Here is a 17,922-nt window from a genome sequence, read left to right on the forward strand (position 1 = left end):
GACGACAAGGTTAAAGGAGGAAGGAATTGTGCTGCAAGTGCTCGCAGATCCCACAGTGGCTTGTTCCACCATACAAGCGGGCGTAGGGGTAGCAGTTGTTTCCCGAACATTTTCCAAATGTCTTGTGCAGTGAATCTGCAGTCCAAGCGCCCTTTTCGTGTACTCTAACACCAAAACATAGGCAACTCCGTCTACAATGGTGCGAAGCCAGAGCGATGTGGGATGTCACTGACTGGCAAAAGGTGGTGTTCAGTGATGAATCCTGGTTCATTTTAGGGTCAGATGATAACTGCGCATGGGTGAAGAAGCACCCTGGAGGAAGGTACCACTCAACCTATTTTATTGCACGACACACTACCCGCACCGTGGGCATAATGGTCTGGGGGGGCCATAGCCTATGATAGCTGGTTCACTCTAGCTGTGGTTCGTGGAACCTCAAAGGGCGAGCATTATGTTAATGACATTCTACAACCACATGTAGGACCACTCCTAACTGGTCTCCAAGAGGCCATTTTCCAGCAAGAAAATGCTCGCCCGCATACAGCTAAAGTTGCTCAAGACTTCTTACGTCCTTTTGAGAGTCTTCCATGGTCCCGACTTGTCCCGTATAGAGCATGTATGGGGATTAGCTGAAACGCCAGATGCCGCCGTGCTTCTCTGTGCAAGATTTGGAAGTGGCTGTTCAAAATTTGGGGGTCCATCTGCCTCAGGACGTTTAATTAACTGAATGCCGGTTTATGTTGCGGCATGAATTGCAGCAAAAGGGGGTCCAACACTCTATTAGCCTGTATTTGTTTAATTGCCTGGATTTTCGGAATCAAGTGTATCTCTCACCTGTATTATTCTGTATATTCAATTTCACCTCAATCCAATGCTTCCTTTTTGGGGCGCTAATTTCAATGTTCCTGAGTGTATATCATTAGGTAACTATGTATTCAGCATTAAGCTTGGGTTGAACTTAAACAATTTGAAATGTGGCTGTCCTCAAAATGTAAACTTTATATAAGCTTCAAATATATTGTATTTCATAATATGCACAATGTTTTTGCTTAAGTAAAATTTCATTCTTATATTTTATGTCATGCTATTCAAGCTCATTGGAATTGACTGTTAAATGTAATCTTTAGAGAAGAAATAAAATTTAAAACAAAATTATGAACAAAAATAAAAGTTAAAAAGAAAAACATTTTTGTAAGGAAGAGAAAAGTAAAAATTTTGAAATAGCATAGGATTTTGACAATTTTTGTGAGACTACTTCAGAACATTGAGTGTGTGTGTGTGAATGGATTTTCTCATGCATAACTTCAAAATTAGATTACCTTTTCTATGGAAAACTGCCTTAAAAAACTTCATTTATTATATGATAAGATATCAGCATATCTTTTCATTTCCCAGAGTTTTAATAAGGTGAAATGTATTTGTCTTTTTGTATACTAACATGAAATAAGAAAAGCAAATATCTCCCGTATCAGTTTAGAATATAACATCTAATTTTCTTTTCATACACAAGAACAAACCTAGGCAAAGATATTTAAGCCAAAACTTTAAATCAAACAAATAAAGGAAGAAACTTGAACAATATGCAAACAATAGCAAATTAAAAAAAAAGTTATAAGGACATTACAACTTACAATCTAATTAGCAGTTGTGAAACTTTCCTCTCTTTCACATGAAAATATTTATTTAATCATAAGAAATCATGTGTGAACATAAAGTTTATACTACCCCTTTTTACTGAATTTGGGCCCTTTCATGGAAAAATAATCATGCAGGGAAAAAAGCATTTTTTGCATCCTACTTTATATTTCTCACACTATAGTGCTACAAACAAAATAAAAATGTTAAAGTTACACAAATAGCAATAAAACACTGCACATTACAACCATAGTGTATCTATCAGCAGAAACACCATGTATGCATATGAACTAGGGTTATGACTTAAAAGACAGCCACAAAAATAAATCCCAGTAATTTGGGCTTCACTATGAATGACACTGGAACTGAAAATTCTAATCTAAAATAGCTTAATGGCATTTTCTTTTCATATGTGTACATCACTCGGGATGGGGTGGGGTAACATAGTTATAGTTAAAAAAATTTGATGCAAAACCATTATAAATAACAAACATTTTTTTAATGCTCAGTACATCTAAGTCTTTTGAGGAAATTAACTTTATTTAAATAAATTACAAATTTTTGATGGTCAACTGTGATAAAAAGTTGAGTCACCTAAATTTTAATCAAGTGTTTCACTCCTGGATTTTATCAATATCATCAGGGAATGTGTGATAATTTCCAATGTTTCATTTCTTTTGAAATATATTAAAGATAGGTTCTGAAAATATTGCCCAAATTACATAATAAGAAAATATTACACCCAAAGAGAGTTACGAAAAAATGTTACTTCAAAGGGGGAAAAAATGATTACTAAGCTTTATATAATTATTCAATGTATGTGAAATACTTCTGATTCTAAGCTTCAACTGTTTAATGAAATTTATTTTTTTTTAGAGGCGGGGGACAAATTATTCTACTAGAATAAATTTAAAGATGTGATTGCAGAAGAAATGCCAAGAATTTTGCATACATTATAGGATTAGAATCTTGCACTAATTCAGTTGATATATATCACTTTTAAGTTCAGTTTTATTTAAACCAGTTTACCTTAAAAACAGTAAATGTTAGTAAAATTAATATTTAACTGATATCTGCAATATGAATAATGACTGAATAATTTTAGATGAAGGATATATATTGAACCTAAACTATGACCACTTTACCACATCTTACTTAAGTTGTTCTTAAATATTATAAAAAATGAATTTTACAAAGAAGTTTAAAGAGACATTTAGATTTTAAAATGTTTCACAAGCAAGCAAAAAGACTTTTTCCACAAAATAAAGTATTGACTGAAATAAAATTTGTGGTTCAAAACTTAATTCCTAATTGTTAAAATCTGAAATAAAAAATTACCCCCATTCCACCATTTATTAAAGCCTTTTATTTGATATATGACCGCACTTTACCTCAATGACAACTTTCCCCCACCAGACCCTATTCATTCTGCTTAGTGTTAGACTGTATAAGATATGTCAGATGTCACTGCTAATGACGTTGACATTCTGTACACAACTGGCATTATCGGAAGTGATTGCGCTAGTTTATGATAGTGAGGCATCTATATACAAGTACTATAAGCTTAAAATTCAGCTTGTGGCACTTTGCATAAGTGCAAACAACTTTATTTTTCACAGCTTGAATATGTCAAATTTTGAGCCAAACAAAGCAGTATTTTGAAGGGAATTTTACTGCAATTATTTCATTTTAAAGAATCTGTAGTCGGAGTTTACAGAATTCTTGTAGAGACTTAGGGCAATCATGCTATGTCTGAAACAACGAGTAAGGAGATTAGCTTAGACAAGTAAAATATAATGATTTTGATCTTGAAGATATAGAACATTCTGGAGCACCACAAAAGTTTGATCTGATCAAACTAAATGAAATCATCATGGGAGATAGCTACAGACTGCAAATGGATTGACTAAGCCAAGCATTAAAGGAAAAACGCCCACTATATGAATAACAACAAAATAAGATCGTTTTGCAACGCTTGGCCACAAGTTGCAATACCAGTTAAAACCTACTTGTAAACTCTTCAGTGGGAAGCTCTTCCACACCCACCGTACTCACCGGACATTGTCCGTTTCAACTACCACTTGTTCTTGTTAATGACATATGGCCTGGCTGAGCAGCACTTCCATTCTTATGGGGATGCTAAAAATTGTGTCGAATTTTGGATAGCCTCAGAACATGTGTCACTTTTCCGACAAGGGTTTCAAATGCCGCCAGAAAAATGGGGAAAAGTAGTGTCTTGCGATAGATGATCATTCAGTAACATGTTTTTTAATGGTTCTTTAAAATGAAGTATTCATTCTCACCAAAAAGTGAGAACTTATCAACACCCCAATACAAAATTAATTTTATACAATTTATTGTAGTGTGAAATATGCAACATGTTTCAGTAACATTTAAATTTGAATACAGAAAAATACAAACAATCAGCTACCACTAAAAAATATAAAATATCCTTTTTCGCTGCCTACAGTTATAAATGCAAAATAAATAAATAGAAGTAAACATATGAAGTTCTGTTTTTGTAGTACAAAAGAATAATCATCAAGAATATAAACAAAATTTGTATACATTAGTTTCTTTAAGCTCTTACTTTGTGCCATCCATTATTACATAATACATTAAAATGTAAATACTTTGTTGTAGGGCCATTCCATCCATAGAAATGTCAACCTCAGCATCAGAAAAAATTGTCACAAAGCCTTAATTGTGACCCATCATTTTATTCAGTAACTTTCTAGAATATGAGTACAGTAAAACCTGTGAAGTTGACCACCCTTGTAAGCTGACCACCTGTCTAAGTTGACTGCTTTTTTCAGGCACAGAATTAGCCCTGATCATATAAATCCACCTTTATAAGGTGACCACATGTTTAAGTTGACCACTAAAGTTGTGCACCGCAAATGGTCAACTTACCCAGGTTTCACTATATGTTAAAAGTTTGGAAAAATTCTATTAGGAGTTTTTGCTGCTGCTCTATTCGTGTGTGATTGTAGAAAAGACATAGCATATGCAAAAAACATGGGTCACAATTTTCTTGCATAATTTAAAAATTAGACAATTGGTTACAAAAAATAAAGGTTAAAACTTTTTATCTTCTTATATACGCATAATAGCTACTTAAAAAGAGCAAAATATTTATTTTAGATGTAAGAGAAGTAAAAAAAATCAGCATGACTTACGTAACAGTTGAGCAGTGACTAATGTAACAATTTAGACGTGACTAGCGTAACAATTTAAATACGACGGCTATTACTTAAATTTCATTTAATTTTATATTCATTTTCATTCACAACTTTGAATAAATAAACAAATTAAATAAATTAAACATATTAAGGCTGTAAAATCACTTCACTAATTTAGGTAGGTAATGCAAAATAAGTAGGACTGCTGAACATACTTTCAACATGAGAATCCAAGATAGCCTATGGGATTTCGCTGCACAAAGAACATTACGTGTAGAAGAAGGACAACCTTTCTTGCAAGGGTTGCAATGAGCAGTTTTTGTCTAGATCCAGCTTGGGGAATCCCAAGAGGCATCACCACAATGTCGTATCTTTCTAATGCTGGGTTTGGAACCCGTAGTTCCACTCAGTCTGAAATATTCCGAGAGAATTTACACTGGCAAGAAACCTTATGAATACGACATTTTCAACAAAAGTTTTTGCGCCTTCAGGGGCCTGTCCCTTCACAAAGAGACATACAACAAATCAGAAGATCCTCTGTCAAGCAGCATGTGTTAGTTTCGACACTGGACGCCATTGAAGATACACATGAACAAACACAAACAGAGTTGCCAAAATTTAAATGAAATCTGTAATAAAGCATTCAATTTAAATTCTAATATTCTACAGCACAAGTTGGTCCACTCTGATCTGAGGCAACACTGGTGCTAAATCTGAGGTATGAAGAAGTTTCCTCATCACTTAAAATGTAACTCTGCTGCACATGATTTATAACTGCTAAATTTAGTTATTCTGCTCATTTGTAAGGATTATGTCCATGTGTAAACAGGAATGTTTTGCCAAGAATCACCTGTTCAAACATCACTTCAAATGTCACATGGGTACACACACATGAATTATAACTGCTAAAAGTTAGTTTCTAAGTTCATTTTTAAGAATCAGGCTCACGTGTGCATGTGTTACATAAAGTTTCGACACCAGACACTACTGAAGACACACATGAACAAACACTAACAGTTGCCAAATTTTAAGTGCGAAATCTGTAATAAAGCAATCAATTTAAATTCTAATATACTACAACTAGGGTTGTAAGAGTTTCGGCCAGTGGTGGTTTTAACCATGGATAAAACTGGTTTGGATAAAACCAGTTTTGTCCAGTTTTGGCCATTGGATGTGGATATAGGAATTAATAAAATTTAAAATCAAAATAAATCAGTACATAATTAAAAGACGTATGAAACATCAATCCCATGAGAAGCCACTATTCCTTATTTAAGTAAACAGTTAATTTTATACCATAGGCAAGTAATAAATGCTGGCATGTTTAAGAAGGTTAGTCACATTATAGGAGAAATATGTCATAATTCTTTAAAAGTATACTTTGTACAGTGTAAATAGCATAATATATATTTGTTTTTATAGATATATGCGCACAAAATGAATTTCAAATTAAATCAAAGTATATTACTTATATTTTAATTCATTGAATACATGTCACAAGTTTTGTGAAGAATAGCTATTAGTTGATATTGAAAGCTGTTTCGTACGAGTGCCCTTTCTCTTTATAGTGAACAATTTTTAATGTTAATAAGAAAAGTTGCATTTAAATTGATAAATCAGTTTTAAAAATTATTTTAATTATGGGTCATTCCATAGAAATGTCAACCTCAACCTCAGAAAATTTTTTTCCCCAAAGCCTTAATTGTGACCTATCATTTCATTCAGCATACTTCCTAGTACATAAATCTAGTAATAGTTTGCAAAAATTTCATTCGGTATTTTTCATCTGGCTTTAAACGTGCGAGGTTGTAGTAAAGGCTTAGCATGTGCAAAAAACATGCGTCTATGTTTTCTTGTGTAATGTAAAATTTTTTGCAAATTTTTAAAAGAACTATATTTATTCTAAATGATTAGATGTTGACCGAATAAAATTGACTGTTATTTTTGCATACATTATAAGATAAGTACTTTAATTAGTTTGGTTATTTCACTGAAAATATTTACGTTACGTTAGTCACGAAAATGTACTATTTTCTGTTTAAAAACTAAACCAGATGATTGAACCAAACAGCACTTTTTATTTTCTTACATCTGTATCATATCTTCTTAAAAAGTGCAAAATATTTATTTCAGTATCAGTAGATATAAAATAATTAGTGTGACTAACGTAACATTTGAGCTGTGAATAACGTAACAGTTTGCATGTGACTAACGTAACATTTTAAAAATGACTGCTAATATTTAAACTTATTTAATTTAAAGTACATTTTCATGTACAATTTTGAATATACATGCATTCTATATTGATTAAAAATATAAAGGGTGAAAAATACCAGTAAAATTACATTGTATAGACCTTCTGTTTACTTTAAAAAATACTTTTTTAAAGGTCTTTATAAAGATACTTCCAATTTAAAGAATTATTAAAAAAGAAAAAAGGTGAATAAAGCAAATTGAGTACCCTGCTGAATTAGCATTCGACACAAGAATCCAAGCTTAAGAATTAAGTTAATAGAAGTACAGTCTTAACAAAGAAGAACGTCTCTATTTTTTAGAAAATACATGTCCACCTATTATTAAAATGAAGTAATGGCTGCTCGTTGGAAAACATTTGAAGATGTTACATGATACAGTGACAATAAGCGCTGCTGCCATATATTTCAGAAAATGCAAGAATGATCATTTAGAAATTCAAACATTTGCGGTGATATCTGGAATTAAAATGCATTCTGCAAAAACGTTCGAATATTTTTTTTTCTTCAATATTACATTTTAATTCAAAAGCATGCACAACACAATTCGTTCGATGAATCAGTAAACCTTAAAAAATAATATGCCATTGAAAAGTACTGCGGAGTTTCTTATGACGATAACTAGTATATCGGCAGAATACTAGAATTCGGTGAAACCGTCAATTTGCATAAAGTTAATTTTTTTAAAGAGAGATATTTAGGATTTAATTAGCCCAAGAATGATGTTATTCAGTTTGTAAAAGCATTTTTTTTTTATTTGTTATTTTTTTTGCACATTCAAATTGAGTTAATTGAACTGAATCCTTCCATTCAATTTCTTACACTATTATAGAAAAAAAAGTAAAGAAAGAACCATTATGCAACACAAAGAAGGTTCCTAAAAAGTGTAAAAGTAATATAAGAGCAAGAAATCAATTATAAAAAGTATTTTATGTGCATTCATTGTTTGTTATTCGATGGTTACGTTAGTCACGTTACGTTAGTCACACACAGTTTTTCGTAAAAGTACCATTAGGGGCCAAAAAAGATTCATCTGTAACAAATCTGTAGTACATTTTTAAAAATAGATTGTTTAACTCTTACAAATATATCGGCCAATTTTAAATGCCTGCGTAAGTTTCAGAAAAATTTACCTCGTAACATAAGCATTGTTTCTCAGGGTTGCAAAAATGTTACGTTAGTCACAATGCCTTTTTTGGTGAAAAAACACCTGCCAGCGCTTATTTTGCTTCAAATTCTTGGTGGAAATGAAAAATAGTCACCTTGTACATTTTAAATCTGCATATTAAACCAAAATACATTCATTTTTACTGCCGGTGTAAGTAGAAAGAGTTTGAAAATCAGCTGCGAATGTTACGTTAGTCACTATGGAATGACCCTTATGATAAATAGACATCCTATTTATTTTAATTATAAATTAAAATGTGCAACATTATGCATACAAACTGTATGTGTATTTGTGCATACATATTAATGTACATTTATACAATACAGTTTTGGCCAGCTCTATGGTGGTTAAATCCAGTTTTGGCCAGTTTTAATTGGTTTTTGCCAGTGGCATGGCCAAAAATAGGTTCTGTCCGGCTAAAATTACAGCCCTGTCTACAACACAAGTTGGTCCACTCTGATCTGAGGCAACACTGGTGCTAAATATGGTGTATGAATAAGTTTCCTCGTCACTTAAAATTTCACATGGCTACACATGATTAATAACAGCTAAAATTTAGTTTTTAAGTTCATTTGTAAGGATCAGGGCTGTATTTACCTATAAGCTTTAAGTGTTAAAGATAAAAAACATTTTTGAATGTATGCACTGATTGTGATTTGATCCTTACATTAGCGTTTTTACCTCCATAGATCTTAAAATAGAGTAGATGTGATTTCTCCCCGCTTTTCTCCTCGGAGCAGGGTTTAAGCTGGGTTCAAAAGTTCTTTAGCATAAAAGCTAAAATTGATGGAAAAATGTTAGCAAAATGCTAAAATGTTACACATTCTCATATATTTATATATGCCTCAGTGTGTTTCATCTCCAGTTGAAAATAAAATTCATATTTCATTTGTGACGTTCTTGAAGAAATAAGTACAACAGCAGTTCTTTTAAAACATAAAATAAAAAAAGAAAACATGATTGGTGTTTAGAACGTTGCAGTTCCCTCCTCCTAATAAAGCAGTTTTTGGGGGGGACATAATACTGGATAAGACTAATAGTTATTGAACTTAATTGCAGTTTAAACATCTCAGCTAAGATTTTAAAAAGATTAAGTTGATTATCGCCATGCACGCTTCCTCTCTAGGATCATACATTTCTTCTTTATTTAAAAAACTAATTTATTTTTTATTTGAGCAAAAAAGCGAAAATGCATTGCTTTATTTTCGCAATTCAGATAGTGTTTTCGCATTATGCGAAAAATGCGACCGTAGCCGAAACCCTGCCTCGGAGTGTGCGTCAACCTCCCCCATGGGACACCCCTCATTAGAAACTCTTTCCATTATCGAAGATAATCGCTTTTCGCCACAATCACTTGCACAATTAAGAGAAATAAAAGCGCAATTCCGGAAAAAGTGTCGCACGTGACAGCTCATATGTTTCACGAAAAGTAATAATTAGAAAGTGGAATGAACAAATTTTTTTTACTTAAGAAATCACAAATGTATGTGCGTACTTTAGCAAAAAATGTTATTCATTACCTTTTTAAGTCATCACTTTTTAATGAAATGCAGGACAAAATGGCAGCTTTTTCATGGAATGGTCTATTAGATATTTTCCCATCATAACTTTTGTGCAGAAGCAGAAGCTATTTAAACTTTTTTTAAGTGCCTTAAATACTAAGTATAAATGGACATCTTCAATGATAAATATAAAAGAAAAAAATCTTCAACAAAAATTAAATTCTAAATCTTATTTTACTTAAATTAAATTTTTTAAACACAGATAAATAGATTCCACGCGTACTTTTTCTACAACTTTTGAAGCCAGTGCAACAATTTTTTATAAAACCATATGTAAAACCCTAAATCAATTAGAAATACCAATATAAATAGAATCAAATATCAATTAATTTAATTAAACAGTATTTGCATGTGTTACACCCCAGTAATATATTAATCAAACACTATCTTTGGTTTGTTCGTGATTTTTAGTAAACTTCATTTTTTTTTTTGTTAAGTGCTCAGAAAATAAATTCATTTGTTACTTTTCAGCCCAATTAGAAACTACATGAATGGTCGTTTGCCCCCCCCCCCCCCCAAACCCTTCCCCAACTTTTTTTTTTTTTTTTTGTCTCACAAAATGATAGTTCTGACAATTTAAAATCAAGAAAACTAGTGATTATTACAATATTAATTTTGTTAGTCTCCTACGTATTGGTCTTTGCGAATTAATTTTATTGCATGAATATATAGTTATAATGCTTAAATACTTAAAACCGATTCATTTTATAAACTTGTTAACATGATTATCAGCTGCTTCTGTTTCCAACCTATGCCCATTTAAATTTAGAAAAACAGAATTTGAAATTTTTTCAATAACTCTTGTGGTCATGAGTACCATTATATTTTTGTGTTTTATTCCTAAAACTTTTTCATATTCTCGATAAACCCGCTCAGTTGTTCTGCACAATAATAGATATTTCGATAGTTGAAATAAGCTATTATACTTAAATGTGTCCCAAAATTCTTAAATTTTATTCATCCTGTTTTTTGGTTTGTTGTAGTTAAGGCTTTGTTACAGTTGTCGCACTTCACGACAGAGCGCAAGTTGAGGAAGAAAAGTTGCATTCTTCCAATGCATTTTTGGTACGCTTCAAATTTGAAGGTTGTCAAAATCAGCGCAATTCGAAAAACTGAAATCTTCAATTTCAGTATTAATTAATAATCTTTCTTTGGCACTTCGAAATTGTCCAACAATTATTTTTGAATCCCCATCGCAACCTGATCACACTAAAAAACGTTTCAAGGTGATCCTGATTAAACTTATAAGTCATTACGTAAGTTTAGAACTGGAATTCAGGCACTTGCATACTTTTTATATATTCCCAGCACATTTTTCATAGAAATTATGAAACCTAAAAATCTAGTTTTTTGCAAACAACCAAAATAATTAATTTTCCATCACTTGTTTTCAGTAATTTAATATAATGCTCCGCATGTACAGTAAATTGTTTAAAATATTCAAAATTTTGACTCTGCGAGGGACCTTTCTTGTCTTTGGCAGAAAGATTTCTGTTAGTAAGAAAGTCTTTACATTTTTTAATAAGATTGGCATTAGCATTGCATTCATTAAACCTTCTTTCGCTAGAAAATCTCATTTTCACACAGATAGAGATTTCTCACATTAGTATAATGAAAATCTTCAGACAATCCTAGATTTTTAACGATGTTTCACATTGTTGTGTCATTGCTGCCTGAGAAGCGGGAGATACAATGTCCCTTGATCACGTGATTCTCGGAAGAATCATGATGACCCCACTTTCTCCAGGTGAAATACGCTGCGCTGTAGGAGAAATGCTTATCTATTCCTTTTAAAGATCTGTGTTTACCTCGATCACACACAGTCTTAAGAAAAAGCAGTTTCATCATTGAGGGGAGTCAGGAGGGGCAATTGGCCCCTCCTGGCTTTGAGAAATTAATGTATTTACATATAAGTAGGTATGATTTTGGCTGTTTCTGGTGAAATTTGTATTGAGCATACTCTTTGATCCCCCGTCTCCTGGAAAACGTGGAAATGATGGGCCTGTGCTTAGGACCAAAAAAGGTGCCAGGTTTAATAAGTGTGCAATATATTTCTAAAGTAAACTGTTCACCACTTTCAAATACATCAGCTGATTTAAAGTGCCTGCTGTACTTTTAGAAAAATTTGCCTTACAACATGAGCACAATTTTTCTGGTAGCATAAATAATAGTACATTAGTCACTATGCCATTTTTGCTGAAAAAATATCTATCAGCAGTTACTTCATTTTGAAGTATTCAACCATAAATTATTATTCATGCTAAAAGTTTTAAATAAAAAGAGTTATAAAAACTGCTGTGAATGTTGCATTAGTAACTATGGAATGACCCTGTATAACATTAACTACTTCTGTATTTCGGCATATAAGTTTTATAAATCAGGTATTTACATCAAAGAAAAGATCTACTATATAAGTAACTGCAAAATATAAGAAAAACTTTAAATTTATAATTCATGATAGCCTTATTTTAATGCTATTAATTATTGCACCATGTCAGAATGAAACCACTAACTTAGTACCATGAATAATGATATCACAGGAATAAATTGTTTATGTTTTTGCATCGTAAATATAAATTCTTTGAAGTTTACATCTCAACATTATTAAAACTTCATAAGCTCATATTTCATATCACATAGCAGTTACCAGAAGCATGTTCAAACAAAATTTTTGTACTGAAGTCCTATCAATAGTTACTAGACTTCTGAAAAAATATTTTGAAAAAGAAAAAAAACATTTATACACTGTCATGATATATAACATAGAACTGAAGTTTTCAATTTCATAACTTTTTCACTGAAACTCATCAATAAAATAATTATGGTTTACACAGGAAAATAATCTAAAAATTACATAGAAAAGTTTTTTTTCACAGTTATTACAGGGGTGACCACGAGGGCACCCCTGTACTGCAACATTTCAGATAATTTCAGAGGTTTTTTGATCTCATTTTTGAGGGGTCTCATTCTCAGTGTAACATTGTAACATTCGAGAGGGGTACATTATTGCCCTTCGAGGAATGGCTACCCATGGTTTTAAATATTTGAAGTAGTCAAAAAGAATAGTCAACATCAAGAATTGCCTAAATTAAGAAATGAAGAAGATATCTTTTTGCTTTCAAAAAAAAAAAGAATTCCACAGCGGTGACAATTTCAACAAATACAGCAACCTAAACTTCAAGCTGCTTGACAATCTCAATTCCATCAGTCTCATTTTGCAAACGATAGGAGAGAGTGGGATACTTGATCTTGCTGGAGACTTGTTTACCCTTTCAAATCTCAAAACTGCAATAACACAAAATTTTAATAAGGGCAACATTAAAAGGCAGCCATGGTAGGTTCATATCCTTAGGTGTCAGAAGGTACATTTTGCTCCTGCTTTTGAGTTTAAGTGTGATTATCAGTTTTCAGAGTTAACACTACTTTTTCCGATTGTGAATTAAAGAGGCAGATAGCATTCTTGAAGAAGCTAAGCAACACATACATTGTTTTTGTGGTATGGTAGAAGACTCGAAATAATGTTACAAGCATAAAAATTACAAATTTTTGGCTTCTTTTGCTGAAATTTTGAAATATGTTTGAAAAGTATAATTAGGTGTATTTGATCCTTTTGAACAAAGGAGACTTGATCAGGGATCAAGTGTCCGTTAATATGATTATACACATAAGAATTTGCTATATATTGTACTTATTGCTTAACAGATGTGACGTTGCCTTACAAAATATAGCCTACAGCTGATGTAAATCAATTCTTTATCAATAGTGAAGGCTTAAAAAAGTCGACTTGGGAGAAGTGTTACTACATTATTTAACAAAATGCCCACACCAACTATTAATTCAACTATTAAGTTCAAAGGATCTTTTAATTTTCCAAAATCATTCTTGAATTTCAAAAATTAATATATTTTTTTCTTTTCATTTAAACCAGTAGTTTCAGCTGATTGCTGGTGTCAATTCAAAACATATTTATTGTTCATGATGCTAAAACTTTAATTTTACTCATTACTAATATAATATAAGTTAAGGTTTATTTATTTATTTTTTTTTAATAATTATTTCTTAGCATTCACTGTAATTTGATAAAGACTGATGAAAAATTATGAGTTTCCATAGCAGTGTGAGTTTTTCTGATTACAGTTGATTTTATTTTTAAAATATAAGTTTTAATACCTATTGTTTTTGTTTTGTTTCATTTTTGAATTAGTCACAATCAACTTTTCTTTTTTTATGAGTAAATAATAAACATTTTTTGAGGTTTTATTTAAAATATCTTATTCCAATATATAAGTTTCAAAAATGGAATAGCACTTTGATAGGACAAAGACTTTTTCTAAATATGTATCAAGCGACTGTTTAGTTCCATTGAAGCAAATAAAGGTTATAAGCTCCAACGAAAAAGAGGATCAAGTATTGCCATTCTCCCCTATATTTTGGCAGACAGAAATTTCCAAAAGAGCCCATTTCTAACTCAAAAGAGACCATAAGGATACTAAATAGTTTAAGCAGTCAGAAAATGGATGAAAAAAAAATGTTTAATACATTTTATTTTTGCACAACATGAAACCAAAAGGAAAACTAGATTGTCTTCTTGTGTTTATTCTATACTAATTTTACCTAATCACGGGCTTATATTCTAAAAAAAAAACTATTCAGATTTTTCCTCTCGCTTTACATAAAAAATAATAACATTAAGATATTTTAAGGATTTTCTTGTAGTATTTGGAAAATTTCTTCGATTATCAAATTATTAAAATATTGGATATTTATTGAGAAAGTTGAAAATTTTGAGATGTAATATAAATAAACCATTTTTATATTTTAGTGTACTTAAAGTATAACTAAGAAATTTAGTCAGCATAAATATTCCTAAAAATTCAGAAAAAAAGCAGCTAAGTCTACAGCACAATATTACTTTCATTGGTTGACTAAGAAACTTACTTTCATTCGTATTATTATAAATATAATTCCATATAATTTTTGGAATGCTGTTTTTTTTTTTCCATTTATACTTAAGAAGGCACATTTTACAAAAATTGTTAAATGATTCCAAAGTGTTCAAACTTGACTTGATTGCTCTCGGTCTCATCAGAGTCTAAAATTTTGGTTGTTTTTAATTCTGTTGATTTTCTATTTTTTACTGCTAAATTTGAAGAATATGCAGAAACAGGATAATTATCGTACCTAACAAAGGATGATCGAGATGCAGAAACGTTTTTAAAGGCTTGATTTTGTGAAGAGGTATGCATACCAGACAATGAATTTTGATGGTGTGAGTCAGCATTTCTGACCAAAGTTTCATTGAAAACTGGTCTGGTGTCTTCTTTTGCAACAGAAACAGGTAATGGAGGCAAAGGTCTTTTACCAAAAGATGAATTGATCACAACTAGACTAGAAGGGGATGGATCAAATGTTGTAGATATGTTTGTACTTGATGATGATTGAAGTTTAAAGTTTTTAAGTACTTCACCAGAGTTGAATCGGGATGAAGAAAATCCAGGTAATGATGAGGAACATGAATTGGTAACCATGAAATCTTGATGCATGTCAGGTTGATTAGGTAGCCTATCATATTTAGAAGTGGATGTAAAATTTGATTCTGAAGAGCAGTTGTAAGGATACTTAGCGTCTATGGACAAAGAAGGTGTGAAAGGTACAGGATGAGGAACTGGAAAAGCATTACTATTGTGTTCAAAATTACTAAAACGCATTTTATGATGAAACAAATAGTTCAAAGGCAACTCATCGGAAAACTCAGACACTGGTTTGACTGCAATGCTTGCTCTATCATCAATGAGCTGACCAAAATTTGATTTGATTGTAGAAAACTGTTCTTGAAGTTCAGTTTGATGTTCCACAGAAGATGCCCTATGCTGTTGAGTATATCTGTGCAAGCTATTTTCATCATCAATTGGACCTTTGATGATTTCTTCAAAAGTACTTGCTGCATCAGATGTTTCAGATTCACAATATGATGTAGAACTTGTTTCAGAGCTGTAAGAGCAGCTGCTATGCAAATTACCGAGTTCTTGTGCTTTACTTAGAGCAACAGAAGCTAAAACATTTTCTTCTGTCCTTTTAGCAACATGATATAGATCTAAAAATAAATCTTCTGATTCAAGATCAACTGCTAATAAAAAAGCTTCTCGAAATTGTTGAAATTGCAAAAGGCGATGGAAGAAACGCCTTGCTATGTGATAAATTTTAGTTACATAAATACTTAGAATATTCTCAGGTATAAAGTCAACAGAGTTATAAAATGTTGCTAAAGCCATCTGGATGCCTGCTTTTGTCAGAAAACTAAATGGCTTTCTCAGTAAAAAGTTAACTATTTTTGATAAGCACTGGAATATAATAGAACTTTGATGAGACCAATTCAAGCTTCTTAAAACCAGTATTGCTTCATCAATGCAATCATGTTTAAGATATTCACATGTAAGTTCTAATGCTGTGAAGTGACTGACAGGTATACATCCTGAAGTTAATTTTAGAAAAATAAATAAACATTCATGTGCATTGAGCATCAGCATACAAGTGTTACTTAGGGAAGATTTTTGCCATAATGCTTTCTGTACTGAAAATGTTCCAGGCTTAAAGCATTTAACATGTGAAATCAAATGCAAAACATTATGTACTGTAGAAGAATAGAACATTTTAAAATTTAAACAGTTCAAGGCTATATCAAAACACTGAACTTGACCTTCCACGCCAATTACAAGAGCAATGTAATTTTCCGGATGAAAAGCAACATGCTTAGGTAAAAATGTAATACTAGTAACCAGTGTAGTTTTCTTAAGTAAATCATGTAACACAATATTTTTTTCCGAATCTAACAATATCAGTTTGTTTTCAGACGAATTGAAATCAAATGAAACTAATTGTCCTTCTATTGACAGTTTTGATAAAAATAACAGATGACATTGATCACCAATTACTTCATAATTGCAAACCGAAATATTGATTGTATTTTCTATAATAACTTTTTCTAATGTATAAATTTGATTAAAGTGTTGAGAACTAAAATGAGCATGTATAAGTTCTCCTTGAATTTTTATGGTGTTCAGAAGTTCAATTGAGAAACCATTTAATTTATAAATAACCATATTTATATGATCAGTACAATATGTTACTGGAGTCCATGGCCAAACACCATCTCCTGAAATTTTCCACCAAATTAACAAGCAATCCTTATGAATGTTTAATGACAGTTTCCTTGCTAAGCTTTTATTAGATGGTCCAACAAGATCAAAATGAAGGATCTTTGGCTCAGTGCCAACAAATTTTCTACCTTTTTTAGCAAAAAGCATTTTTGGAAGAGCATGGACATGCTTTTTGATATAAACAACAGTCAGTTTTGGCTCGGAATAACTAACAAATATATTTTTATGATTGATTATAACATCAATAACATGACTCTGAAGCAATTTCCCACATAAATAATCATCACTTTCCACAGTGAGCAAAGTATTGTTTTCTTCATTGAATTCAAAGCCAATAATACTGCCATTGTTAAAAAATAAAGTAAGTGGCAGGTCAGTTTCCCAAGACAAAGAAATGCATCTATACAACCGTAAAACAGAATAAATAGTTTTGATGTTTTTCTTGTGGCGTAATGAAAGCTTCGTTTTTTCACATCGACTAAAAAATTGTTCTCTTTTAGCAAAACTATACATACCTTGAGTACAAAGATCTTTTCTTGCTATTTTCATACAATCTACTTCCTCTGAATGATGAACTTCGGAGGGTTTGAGATTCAATAAACAAAGTGAAGATAAAAGGGATGCCATAACAAAACAGATTTAAAGGTAAATCAAGAAAACATTTTCACTCCTTCCAGTAAACACTTTCTGTCTTAGAATATTGTTGCAATGTCTCTAAATCTAAGAAACAAAAAAAAAGTAAATAATTACATATCATATTAATTAAATTTAGATTTCAAGCACTTTGTTTGGAATCTAACTTCACATTCATTTCAAAAGTAACTTGCATTTTTATTTATTTTCTGTTTCTTTTTCCATTAAAGCACAATATATTTAAAACAGCAGATAATAGTATGCTTTAAAAGCTAGATGTGAGTCAAGAAAATTAAGCAGATGCATACATATTATGGCTGGGAAATGCATCCC

General features: G+C 31.5%; 1 protein-coding gene across 1 annotated transcript; it reads right to left on the reverse strand.

Annotated features, from left to right (window-relative positions):
* Positions 1-12,176: 12,176 nt before the first annotated feature.
* LOC129218234 (WD repeat-containing and planar cell polarity effector protein fritz homolog) lies at positions 12,177-17,583 on the reverse strand. The gene is made up of 2 exons (XM_054852458.1): positions 15,048-17,583; positions 12,177-12,217 (listed from the first exon to the last, which is right to left on the reverse strand). The coding sequence occupies exons 1-2, from the start codon at positions 17,581-17,583 to the stop codon at positions 12,177-12,179; spliced, it is 2,577 nt and encodes an 858-aa protein (XP_054708433.1).
* Between the last annotated feature and the right edge of the window lie 339 nt (positions 17,584-17,922).

Source organism: Uloborus diversus, chromosome 3 (assembly GCF_026930045.1).
Source record: "Uloborus diversus isolate 005 chromosome 3, Udiv.v.3.1, whole genome shotgun sequence".
In the NCBI taxonomy this organism is placed as follows: domain Eukaryota; kingdom Metazoa; phylum Arthropoda; class Arachnida; order Araneae; family Uloboridae; genus Uloborus; species Uloborus diversus.

What these genes read in the sequence shown, in the direction of transcription:
- LOC129218234 (XM_054852458.1), bottom strand. Translation starts at nt 17,583, where the DNA reads ATGGCATCCCTTTTATCTTCACTTTGTTTATTGAATCTCAAACCCTCC. An exon ending in CCATCAAAATTCATTGTCTG is followed by an intron (nt 12,218 to 15,047) that starts GTATGCATACCT and finishes TATATTTTGCAG; the next exon opens with TTACTTATATAGTAGATCTT.